Source organism: Gadus chalcogrammus, chromosome 22, assembly GCF_026213295.1.
Source record: "Gadus chalcogrammus isolate NIFS_2021 chromosome 22, NIFS_Gcha_1.0, whole genome shotgun sequence".
NCBI classification, from domain to species: Eukaryota; Metazoa; Chordata; class Actinopteri; order Gadiformes; family Gadidae; genus Gadus; species Gadus chalcogrammus.
In genome coordinates this window covers 14,502,864-14,515,963 of record NC_079433.1, presented here as the reverse complement: position 1 = coordinate 14,515,963, position 13,100 = coordinate 14,502,864, and the positions used below count along the sequence as shown (strand labels likewise).

The following is a 13,100-nucleotide window of genomic DNA, read 5'->3' as shown; positions in this document are numbered from 1 at the left end:
AGGGGCAATGCAATAAGATGATCCTCCTGTAGACCTGGTTGTTTGCTTTTCCGTAGCCATTTCAGCGAGCTTCAGAGCCTGACTCATTACCTGCTATGGCTGCTAGAGCCGGTTACAATGCCAGTGACGTAGCTGATTGTTGAAATCCAACATGGCGGCGCCCTGTAACACTTTCACCGTACAATTTAATCCCTTTTAGCAAGTTCAGACATTTTTTGTTATTATACCAATGAGAACGCAGACTCTACATCTGTTATATCAACCACACTTCAAATTTCAGTTCAGTTCATCTTTAAGCATTTCGATTTAGGATTTAGATATAAAATATAGATATAAAATATAGATTTAGATATTGGAGTTTAGCAGTAAGGATTCGATTTAGGACTTATATTTATAGATAAAGATTTCAATTTATATAAACGATTTGGCCTCAGATTAAGATTAGGATAAATAATGTAGATGTAGATTTAGATTGAACATATAATTATATTAGTTTTATGTGAAAAGTTTGAACTATATGCATGAAAAAACATCCACACTTAATTCCAATTTCATTCCATGAATCCCAAATCTTTAATAACCACTGCTTGCTCACAAAGGTACACATGGAGAAGGGGAAACACACAGACGGCAAGAGAGCGAGAGAAAGGCGGGCAGGCAAGTAGGTGTGGCGAATTTCTGAAACCATGTGCAACAGATATTCAGTAGCCTTTAACCACATAGTGTACTGTAAGTGATGATGAGTGACATTATACTTTGTGTTGTATTTTTAACCAGAGAAAAAAAGCACGTGGCACTAATGTAATCTATCTACCCACCCTTCCATGAAATACATACACACACTCAAAAAGGCCAGCAGTGTCAATGTGACTGCTGGGTCTCGAACCCATGCATTAACATCCCTGGTAATGTGCGATACGAGTGTTTCAGATAATATTGTGTAGGCTTGACATATTCCAAGCGATTACCTATTGTGTATGGCTTCAACATTTCTAATTGTGTTTATTTTGAATGAATGACTTCTTTCATTTGGCGGGCATCCAATAGCGAACAAATACTGACATATTCATAAGGAACGGTTTGTTTCTCAGATTTGGCATTGCTCCTACTATCTGGCACAAAGTACACAGGTATGTAATGTGATCCACACAACATAATATGGGAATGGTTACTTCACTAGAAGCGGATGTTACACTGTAGCCTTTTACTTTTCTGACAAAAATGGCATGTGCTTGGAAAATGCATCTGTTTTTCTTAATCAATAATTCTGTCAAATGTGTTGCCATGCATTCAAATACTTTAACGGTCGAGTCATCAGAATGGATAATGTACGGTCATCTTCGTGATGACAGTTTGTTTTTCCAACTCAGGCCAGCCATTGGTCAGGGATGAGAATGAGCTGTGTTGCTACGGAGAGAGAATTCAGCAATAGTTTGCTGTGATTTGCTGAATCCGGCCCGTTTCTGGACAGCCAGTGAGTGAGTACATTCCTATGTATGTTTCTTTAAAACCTGTGTCAGACGGAAGTGTAGTATAGAGGCAGAGGCGTCTGGACAGTGGAAAGTGTAGAGAAGTAGAGGGCTATTTTAAATGCTGTCGTAGTCGTGGTGTTTTCCTATTGGTGGGCCTACGCTCATCCACCACCTGCCGGGAGTGGATATACGATGTTTAGGTTCTCCACACGGACACAGAAACAGACCTCAGCTGACCGCCATGCTCTCGTTCCCGTCTCTAGATCAGGTGTAGTTACGCACCCTGTACCTTTAAGTTCAGGTCAGCAGTGGGCGGGAACGAGAACAGGGGGGGCAGGGCCTAGTCAGGATGCGACCAATTACGACGAACGTCAGCTAGCTAGCAAACTCACAACAATCACCAAAGCCTGTTACCGTACAAGAGAAATTTCAACGAAAAACAAACAATAGAAATGAATGAACCAATGAAGGATTACGTCCATATATGTAGGGAGAGGAAAATTATATATAAAATGGCACACGGCAATCAATACTTTTGCTGCTTGAATCGTACAGTATATAACAAAAAAAAGAAGTATTTACACAAAACCAATATCTACTGTCACTACGTTTTTTTTTTCTCACATTTGAAACAGAGCAAAAACATTCTTTTGTTTGGGGGGAGAGGAGGGGTACATTAATCACATTTTTTTTATTCCGTTTTTTAAATTATTTTATTTTGTTTCCCCCCCTGCTTTGCTATGCTATCTGTAATTTTAAACGGCTCCCCCCACACAAGGCGCTGATAGTTTTGTAGTAGTAGTAGAAGTAATAGGAGTAGTAGTAGTAGTAATAGTAGTAGTAGTAGTATGGGTGAATGGCGGAGTGGGGAGGTGGCTGGAGGGGGGAGGGGTAGCGGTAGGAGGGTGTGGGCAGGGGGTCAGGTGGTAACAGGTGGTGGTTGGGGGGTGGGGGGGGTCATGTGGGTGTATCTGGTGCAGGGGAGGCAGGCGGCGTCGCGTGTTGGCGTGTTCACGCTGTGATCTCTTCCCTCAGCTCCTTGTTCCTGCGCACCTCCTGGCCATGTTTCTCCTACACACGCACACGGACACGCACGCACACGCGCAAAGACACAAAAAGACACACATTTTTTATGATCTTGTGGGGAGTTTTTGCTTGGTTGCAGCAAATTACTGACCTTCATATACAGTATATAGTTCAGTCTCCAACCCTCTCCCTCTCCCTCCCAGCATTAGATCTTTTACCTTGCAGTCCCATGCTGCCGCTCCTTCTCTGCCAAGAAAGACCTTCCTCCTCCTCCTCCTCCTCCTCCTCCTCCTCCTCCTCCTCCTCCTCCTCCTCCTCTTCCTCCCCTCCTCCTCCCCTCCTCCTCCTCCTCCTCCCCTCCTCCTACTCCTCCTCCTCCTCCTCCTCCTCCTCCTCCTCCTCCTCCTCCTCCTCCTCCTCCTCCTCCTCCTCCTCTTCCTCCCCTCCACCTCCCCTCCTCCTCCTCCTCCTCCCCTCCTCCTCCTCCTCCTCCTCCTCCTCCTCCTCCTCACCTTCTACTGCAGGCGCTCCATGATGGAGGCCAGGTAGGACATGCGGTTCTCCTCTCTCTTCTCCCCTCTCTCTCCCCCAACTCCTCCTCCCCTGCCCCCCCTCTCTCTCCCCCAACTCCTCCTCCTCCTCCCAACCTCCTCCTCCTCCTCCACTTCCCCTTCTCTCTCCTCCCACCTCCTCCCCGTCCTCCCCCTCTATCTCCCCCCACCTCTTCCTCCTCCTCCTTCTCCTCCTCCTCCTCCTCCTCCTCACCTTCTCCTGCAGGCGCTCCATGATGGAGGCCAGGTAGGCCATCCGGTTCTCCTGGATCTGCTCCATCTTCAGCTGCAGCTTCTCTTCGGCCATGCGGCTGAAGTTGCTGTTCTCCTCCATGGCCTTCATCAGCACGTCGCGCTCGTGGTCCCTCTTCTCCGCCAGGGCCCGCAACACCTGGGCCTCCTGGGACTGGGGGAGAGAGAGAGAGAGAGAGAGAGAGAGAGAGAGAGAGAGAGAGAGAGAGAGAGAGAGGGAATTCTTGTTATTACAGATCTATTATATTGCAACAAAGCGAATATAAATAATGTCTTTTGCCTCTGTGTATATATCATAGGACCTTAAGCAATTTGAGCTACACAAGGCCTTTGACAAGCAGCCTTTGATAGGTTGATGGATCTGTTGGTGGGGGACTGATCAATGCCTAAGCTTCATGGTTGATTGTATTGATGCAGCAATCAATGAAACGCAGGAATTAGCCGATTGGCCGATCAGAGGCATCTCTTTATCGGCAACAGCACCACCACCACCATCCTGACGCAGCCAGCCACTAAACATGGATCATAGGTTGTACAACATACCCCACTAAGCAACACATCATGGTGTGTCAGCACCAAAGCTCATTAAATTATGATGAGCTTCATTGGCCGCCTGCGTCTAATCAGCATAAACTCCCTCAATGATTTTCAACACAGAGATTGCCACCCTGGGGGTTTATACGGGGCTCAAAGGCTGTCTCCTATGTTTAAAGAGTTAGGGGCTAACAAAGACATGCGTGTTGGTGAATGGATCGCCTTTTTGCAATTCACTGAAGCGTCACACCCCTAAAATCATATTGTAACACAAGCACTCATAATGCAATATTAACAATCATAAATGCATACAACTGACAACAAACAATATATTTTTTCGTGCTAAATTTAACACAATCCTCTGAAATGTAGGTGGTTCACGTTTTCTTTTTGCGCAAGCACAGCTTGGTCTTTCAGTCACACATGCGAGCAAAAGGGGCTCAGTGTGTCGCCCTGGAGACGTCTACTGTTATCATCTGTCAGACAGATGACGGGTGGCAGCTGGGCGCTGGAGGGAGGAGGAGGAGGAAGAAGAAGAAGAAGAGTAAGAAGAGGTAGACTTACTCTCCTCCGGTCCTCAGCTGCCTCCAGCTTCTTCTGGATGTCCTCCAGGGAGATGTCCTTCTTGGGGGGGGTGGTGACGCAGTGGGAGGCGTCGGACACGGGGGACGGGGACTTCAGGATCACCTCGAAGGCCTGGCCCGAGGCCCGCTTGTTGATGGGCTTGATGTCCATGTCTGCGAGCAAAGCAGAGGGCTTCTCTGTGATTGGTTGAATTTTGGAAACGTCAGGAAAGGACAGAAGGAAGAAAGGAAGGACAGAAGGAAGGAAGGAAGGAAGGAAGGAAGGAAGGAAGGAAGGAAGGAAGGAAGGAAGGAAGGAAGGAAGGAAGGAAGGAAGGAAGGAAGGAAGGAAGGAAGGAAGGTAGGAGGGAAGAAGAAAGGTGGGGTCAACAAAACAGAAGTATTATACACGTGGTATTAGACTGATATTTACATTTACATTTATAAGACTTATTGTATTGGACTTATATAGAATCATCTTTGATTAGGTAGTATGTGTGCAGATTCAAGAGAAAGGTAAGACTTATCTTATTCTTGAGAAAAAAGGCAAGGGATGTTTATAGTACCCTTCAAACACAAAGACACTTCTGGGTGCTTTGCATACACAGGAATCCCATTTGAAAGACATTTAACGACAATCAAAGAAATTCAATAATTTAAAAGAGAAGTCGGCCTAGCTCAGGTGGTAGAGTTGTCTTGTAACTGAATGGTCGCTAGTTCGATCCCCAGTTCCTCCTAGCGTAGAGTGTTGATGTGTCCCTGAGCAAGAGACTTAACCCTAACTGCTCCTGATGAGCTGGCTGTCTGCCGTCGGTGTGTCAATGTGTAAGTCACTTTGGATAAAAGCGTCTGCTAAATGCCCTAATTGTAATTGTAAGTCAAAAATATACATGAGAAGGTAAATTACAAAGTGCTAACTTCTGAACAAAACGCCTTGGGAAACTGAAAAGTGTCTGGCTACGTTAAAGTATTTTCTGTTTGCATGTGGAGAACTTTTGCTGGCGTCTCCAACAGGTCCCGACGTACCTTCAAAGTCCCCAAGGATGTCCTTGCGGCTCTCTGGATAGAGGCAGGAGCAGATCAGCGATATAACTGAGATCTCCTTCATCTTCTCTTTGTAGGCTGGGGAGGAAGATTAAAATAGTATTGTTAGCGTGTGTGTGTGTTTGTGTTTGAGGGTGCGCATTTGTGTGCGTGTGTGCTTGAATGTCTGTGTGTGTGTGTCTGTACAGGATGTTATCTCTACGACATGCATGTATCCTCACACACACACACACATACACACATACCATACACACACACACACACACACACACACACACAATATCATTAACCCACTTCTCTCTCCTCAGGAGGCCTTTGTATCACATCTCATCTTCAGATAAGGAAAATAAATATTCAGCGAAACCTTCAAACAGACACCCTCTGCTTCAAAGGCTGTCTGGTCTGGTCTGTTGTATTGCCCAGGGTTTTGAAGCCATTTTGGGTGCTTTGTTCTCACTGTGCTGGTATAAATTTAGGCTGTTGTTGTACGGTGGCCTGACTTGCTGCAAATCCCCCCCCACCATCATACAGAAAAAGTGAGAGCAGCTGCCATGCCCATCGGCTTTCCCACGCATCATTAGCTATGCCGCACATATCTACAGAATCATTTATTTACCAACTCTGCGTGCCTTGCCTCTCAGCCATTTTGTTTGAGACTAAAAGGTTCTGAGAGGTCTGTTGTTAAAGTAAGCCTACAGGTACAATTAAAAAACAAGCCATAATGCTTACAGTTTTGTTTGTCGGGGAAAAGCCTGAGCCAATCAAAACACTTGAATAAATCAAGCTGAGGCCAATGACTTAGCCATTGGATGATATTGTTTTGGTCTACGAGGATGCTGATAGTGAAGGCTTTGTTTTATCAGTATATTGCAGCAATATGCCTTTCTAGTCCCCTGGCCTGCAGTCCCTCTATGAGAGAGATAACATGAGAGGAGCCGCAGCAGGATCCATATCTAGCCCTGATGCACGACTGCTCCAAAGCCAGCAGCAAAACTTCTACAGAGGGCATACAGTCAAATACCAGGGGAAAAAACACCACCACTAACCCTGTTTGACCTTGCTTCTTCTGCTAATATCATTTTTGATACTATTTTTAAATGCAGGCCTGTGGTTGTTTTGCCGTCTAGGAGAGGCTGGGTGGATATGTCCTGCCCACCGCAGGATGAGCGCAGTGCTCTTCCTTAGCATAAGGTCGTAGCGCGGGTTGGGTATAGTCGCAGTGCATCACCGTGGAACAGCGGCGTGCCAAGAGGCGGTACGCCACGGGGTAATCCATCACACAGCGCCACGGGACAGGCATGTCTGCCATATTGATTCATGTCTGAGCAGAGTACACAGTACAGTATCCAGGCTAGGATCTCTCTCGGTTACCCTCCCTCTCTCCCTATCTCCCTCTGTTACTCCTTCTCTCCCTCTGTTACTCCATCTCTCCCTCCCGCCTTCTCTCCCTCTGTTACTCCATCTCTCTCTCTGTTATTCCATCGCCCCCTCTCCCTCCCTCCCTCCCTCCCTCTCTCTCTGTTACTTCATCTCCCCCTCCCTCTCTCTGTTACTCCCTCCCTCCCTCCAGCTCTCACTGATATTCCATCTCTCTCTCCTAATCTCTCTGTGAATCCATCTCTCCCTCCCTCTCTCCCTGTGATACTCCATTTCTCTCCATCTCTTTCCATCTGTTACTCCACCCCTCGCCCCCTCTCTCTCTCTCGCCCTCTCTCTCCCTCTGTTACTCCATCTCTCCCTCCCTCTCTCTCTCTTTGTTACTCCATCTCTCTCTCTCTCTCTCTCTGACTCTCTCCCTCCCTTACTCTCTCTCTTTCATCCCTCAGGCCCCTGCGCTGTAGACCAGCAGACGCCACAGTAATGTGATCAAGTCTCCCATGCAGCACTCCCTGCTCTCCGGTGGCCTTGTTAACCCCTTCCCCAGAGGGGGAGGGGGGAGGGCCTGGGGGGGGGAGGTAGTGGGAGTTGGAGAGAGAGGAAGTGAATGGGAGAGATAGAGCGAGCCTAGGGGAGAAAGGTGTGGTTGTGTCATGCGCTGACAAAGAATGAATAATGTTGAGAGAGAGATTTTGAGATTCAAGGAGTGGATGCTGTGGTCTGTTTCTGCATGTGTGTGTGTGTTAGTGTATGGGTATATATGTATATATTTATGGTAAATATATGTGCCTGTGTGTGTGTGTCTACATGTTTATGTGTGCATATTTATGTGTGTGGATGTGTGTGTGTGTGTGTGTGTGTGTGTGTGTGTGTGTGTGTGTGTGTGTGTGTGTGTGTGTGTGTGTGTGTGTGTGTGTGTGTAAATCTGTGTGTGTGTGTGTGTGTGTATGTGTGTGAATATGTGTGTGCATGTGAGTGTGTATGTGTCAGTGTGTGTGTGTGTTAATATGTTTGCGTGAGTGTGTGTGTGTGTGTGAGTGTGTGTGTATATATGTGTGTGTGTGTGTGCGTGTGTGTGTGAGTGTGAATATGTGTGCGATTATGTGTGTCCGTGTGCGTGTATGTGTATGTTTGCGTGCGTGTGTGTTTGTGTGTGTGTGTGTGTGTGTGTGTGTGTGTGTGTGTGTGTGTGTGTGTGTGTGTGTGTGTGTGTGTGTGTGTTAACCCGGGGCAAGTGTGGGTTCATAAATCACAGAGAAGAAACAAAAACATGAGGAGTGGCAGTGGAGAGAAGAATAGAAGATGGAGGAAGCAAATGTTCCACATGGGCTCTCACACGGACCCCCGCTGGGATACACCCCCCTCCCTCCCTCCCTTCCACCGTCTCTCCCCCCGGGCCCCCTAATGGAGGCAGCCACCTCAGGTGCATGCAGCTTTAATATATACAGTAATTAGCGGAGCGGACCATTTTAGCGAACAGAGGGGGGGTGCAGACAGAGGAGGGTGCATCTGCCCCCCTCCCCTCCCTCAGTAGCCCTTGACAGGTGAGGATGTGACCTATTGACGAGGAAGCGGAGTGGATCATCTGGGTTAAGTGTCCCTGGGTCACGTCGGCTCTCCCATTCCCATTACTTGGTTGGTTAGTGGTGTCCGGTCAACAAGGGAAACGTTGTTTGCGGTCGGGTCTATTGGCTGACGAAATGCTGAACATAGCGGAAATGTTACTGCTATGTTTACTGCCAGGAACGTTGACCACTGCCAAAGAGTATTAAATGTGGATATGGATACCTTTTTGTTAAATCCTGTGTCAGGTTTCCCATCAACATTTAGTATCTAAAAATCTTCCTGGATGTGGCTTCGGATAAAACTGCAAATAAAAACTGAAGGAAAATTAAAAATAAATAAAATGATTAATGGTTAATCAATTGTCCTGGAGGAAGAAATGCTAATTATAATGAATTATTTGATCTTTTGTCTCAAGCAATACATTGCATACCCCCTCTAAGAAATGGTATATTCCGTGCTAGATTTGTATTTCTACTGCTGTACGTATCATTGTACAACAGACCGCCAGTCCCGCCGTGATGCGGCAGGGAGGGAGAGTCACATGACCAAACATCAAGGCCGGCAAGGCCCACCAGCTGGTGTTACTGCTCCTCCTCCTGCCTCTCTCGGCAGGACCCTTCCTGCCCCAAACGCACACACACACACACACACACACACACACACACACACACACACACACTCACACGCACAAACTCATGCACACGCACACACACGCACGCACACACACGCACGCACACACACACACACACGCATGCACACGCACGCACACGGACACACATACACACACACACACGCACACACTCATGCACACGCACGCACACACACTGCACTCCCTTCTCACATCCATCAGGCTGGCTGAGCATATCGTCAATATCCTGCTCTTCCTCCTTCTTCTACTCCTCCTCATCCTCCTCTTGCTTGTTCGCTTGTATCCTTCAGACTTACCACCATCTCCTCCATTCATCCATCTCTCGCTCTCTCTCTCTCTCCAGCACTCTCTCGCTCTCTCTCTCTCTCTCTCTCTCTCTCTCTCCCCTTCGGCTTCATCTGTTGCTGATGCACTCTCCCCCGCAATCTGTTTCTTCATCGCCACTTCCTCAGCCTCTAACAATAGAGATGTCACTCTTTCGCTCTCTCCCTCCCTCCATTGCATGCTCTCCCTCTCTCTATATCTCTCTCTATCTATCTATCTCTATTGGATTCTCTCTCTCTCTCTCTCTCTCTCTCTCTCTCTCTCTCTCTCTCTCTCTCTCTCTCTCTCTCTCTCTCTCTCTCTCTGTCACTAGGACACTCTGCCTCCCCTCTCAAGGGCCTCCTCCGAGGCTGACCGCCTCGCTCTGCTCTCATCATCGCTCCTCAGCACTTGTCAAGCTTTCTCTCTGACATTTTCACTTCTTTCTCGTCCAACCCAATCTCTCAGTCTGTACGCAGGGTTTGCGTTGAGGTAGGATCGGGCACGGCACCTTGCGCCCAATAAAAAAAAGGAGCAAAAGACAGCAACACACACAGCAGCGCAGCGCTGTAATTGCCTCTGGTGTCTGAGGGAATCTGGGCTTTCATATTACAGTGTTTACTGCGCCTCTCGGCCCTGTAACCCGGCGGCTGCAGCGTGTGGGCCGAAGCGCCTTGGCAGATAGATGGCTCTTTAAAGCCTCATGCGCCAGACGTCCATATAATGGAGATATTATGCAGGTACCATCGGGGAGGGGTTTACGATGATGGGGCATGTCATCGGACACATATATCAGGGAATAAGGTTGTTAAGGGCAGGGTTGGTATTGGGCTAGACGTGGTGGCCGTAATCCTATCCTCCTGTGTAGATGGAGAGATGCACCAGGCTGACACACCTGAGATGGTAACAGAAACACCCTGTAAACATTGCCTGATAAACTTCACAGAAACCCATTGTGGTAGTATAACCCATAATACACCCAGGGTAGCCGACAAACATATCAACTCAATTGCGTGGGGCATATGAGCAGCTCTCACATTAGTAGTTAACGGGTTGCCTTGTGGAAGGAACCGGCTTTAGAATGAGACGCAGTAGAAGATGTGATGAAAAAACGATAAAGGGGGAACATCTGAAGCTCTTGATTGCTAGACGACTAAAATATGTCTGCAGGGATCATCATCGCAATTTATAATATATCCTCATCAGGGGAAATGATGCAGACAAATAATCACCATAAAAGTGGCTGACGCCCATATCCAAGCCAGTGGAGTGTTAAGCTGTGTGCCAAGAAACGGCTAATATATCCTGGTTTGACTGCAGGGTTTAGAGCAGAGGGGAGGCTAAGCGGTGAGATGAACTGCATGATTCATACCGCGAGTCGCCACCTTGTAAATAGCAACACGGGCCCGGGAATGGAGGGGCCCTCTGAGTATGTTGGCCGCAGAGGAGACTCTGCCCCACACAAAGCTATTGATTGACCACACCTAACGAGGCGAGCTCCACCGGAGGGTCATACACCTATACTCTTATGTCTAGGCGTTTCAGTCGTCAAGGGACTGGGTTGGTTTTAAATAGTGCGCAGTTCTATTTATGTTTGGTTACAAAATTGAACGACCCTATTAAAAGTGATCGTCACTCAAAGTCATTGCGAAACTATCATAGGTATGTCTACATAACGAGTGGACGCCCATTTGGACGCTTCTGACCAAAGAAAAAAAAAACATGACGGAGGGAACCAGGAATACCACGTGACGTCCATCTTCAGCAGCAGGGCATGCGGGTGCGAAGAGTTCGCAATAAAAGCTGACTATAGCCTTTTTTTTTCAAGAGCGTCTGGCTTGAGCCCATCCCATTCTGCATTCTTTTCAACAACACGAGATGAACCAGGGAGGGGGCGAGGTTCGGTGGGTGGGCGAAAGAGGGGGTGGGGGATACATATCACTTAGGCCCTAGTTATTAGTTGACTCTGCCGGCGATAAAACTATATTGCTGTCTATCTGCGCTGGACACCATCCATCACCAGTCTCGTCAGGAGGAAGACGATTCTCTGAACGAGACCACGAGGTCACAATTAAGAAACGCAGCTATCATCATTTAATATACTTCGCAACTAAATATCATAGTCAATTACGTTTGGGTAATGATGGCAGGCGATGCAATTGGTTAGCAATGAATGTCAATATATCCAATTAGGCCTACATGCTCTCATGCAAAAAAAAAATCGTGCTGTGATATCAGAAATATTTTGTCGAAATGATGCCCACTAGGACATTAGAATACACCTCTAAGTCAATGTTGTAAACCTGGTAGGCCTACATGATCGACCATATATATGTTATCATCTTCCCGTAACATCCGTGACACGTTCATTTATCGCCAATCGTAAATTCTTCCCTTCTTCTGTTCAGCAATTACAAGTGCGTATACCAGACTACAAGATGACATTTCATCCGCACTCCCACATTTAGAGGTCGAACAAAACCCAAAGTTGCGGTTCAGGATGATTCCAATGTGGGGGTCTGGTCGTGATAACCACGTTTTCCGCGGTCGATTGATCCCGCATCCATCAGTTAGGCTGGCTTGGGCCGGAGAGCCGAGATGTTGGGTGGGGTCGCTGGCGCTGCATTATGCTGCACGGGTGTGCGACCGGCAGCAAAACGGTGCAGCACTTGTGCATTGAATAAAACCTGCTGTTCCCTTAATAATAGGATAAACTGGTATACGTGATCAACGCGAATGATAAGCATTTGATTTCCTTTTGACTCCATTGGATTTTTTTTTTCCACCAAGACAGAAAAATATGCGTCAGTGATGCTCATCTTAGAAATGATTGACTGAAGCCCAGAATGATCTCAACCATCGTGGGCTTTTATCATTTCAACAAATCCAACCGTTGGTTCGTTCCCTTTGCAGAGATATAACCATAAAAAAAAACATTCGCATAACGCCCTTTGTTTTCACCTGACTTGTAAATGAGTTTGACCGCTCCCCAATACCTCAGCCTTTTGTGCCATGGGTGGGTGTCGCCACAAGAATCCCCCCCCAACCAACTCAAAGCCTGCGTATACCATCCACGACACAACCGACCAACGCACAAAATATATATATAGGCAAAAAGAGACTCACCGATCGCTGTCTTAGCCATGTTTTCCGTTGGGTGCGTTGAGTGCTGCTGCTGGGATGGAGGAGGACGGCGGCACAGAGACGGGCGGGAAGGCACTGAGTCAGCACTACTGAGCTATGTGGAAGAAGAGGGAGGACGGAGAGACGGGGCGGCTGCTGCTGCTGCTACTGATGCTGCTGGTGGTGGTGTCGGTGGTGCTGATGCGGCTGGTGGCGCGCGCCTCGTCGTCGTTGATGAGCGTCTGCGCGAGTGTGACCGAGCAGATTGGCTGCCTACTCCCCCTGACGTAGATCGTCATAATATCCCCCTATAGAAACAAGCGATGGTAAACCCAATGCACTTGCTCTGGATGTAGGAGGCCTAGTGTGGAGTTCAAGCCACTGCGTTAATAGCTCTTTTTAAAGGGCGGTTGGATCGTCTTTGTTTCTGCGACGGCTCGTCTCTTTGGGACAGGGTGGGGGCAGGAGACCATGGGCCCTAAGCCTCCATCATGGGGCTGGAAATGTGCGAATCAAGGCGGTCTGCTGGTGACATGTACTCGCATAGGCTGACTTACAGTCACGCCGTTTGTAAACTTTTGATGTGAAGAACGTGCTTGACTTTTTCTAGATTTTGCTCGAGCTTTGCTATATTTTCCCC

At 47.6% G+C, this 13,100-nt stretch overlaps 1 protein-coding gene across 2 annotated transcripts; it reads right to left on the bottom strand.

Moving 5' to 3' along the window:
- Nucleotides 1-552: 552 nt before the first annotated feature.
- Nucleotides 553-12,741, bottom strand: stmn2b (stathmin 2b). 2 transcript variants are annotated; one of them, XM_056582966.1, is made up of 5 exons: nt 12,464-12,741; nt 5,425-5,520; nt 4,400-4,596; nt 3,264-3,455; nt 553-2,543 (listed from the first exon to the last, which is right to left on the bottom strand). In XM_056582966.1, exons 1-5 carry the CDS (start codon nt 12,480-12,482, stop codon nt 2,484-2,486), a joined length of 564 nt encoding a protein of 187 aa, XP_056438941.1. In that variant the 5' UTR covers nt 12,483-12,741; the 3' UTR covers nt 553-2,483. The 2 variants fall into 2 exon arrangements, with proteins under 2 accessions (XP_056438941.1, XP_056438942.1); XM_056582967.1 differs by having other exon boundaries at nt 4,400-4,572.
- Nucleotides 12,742-13,100: the final 359 nt, after the last annotated feature.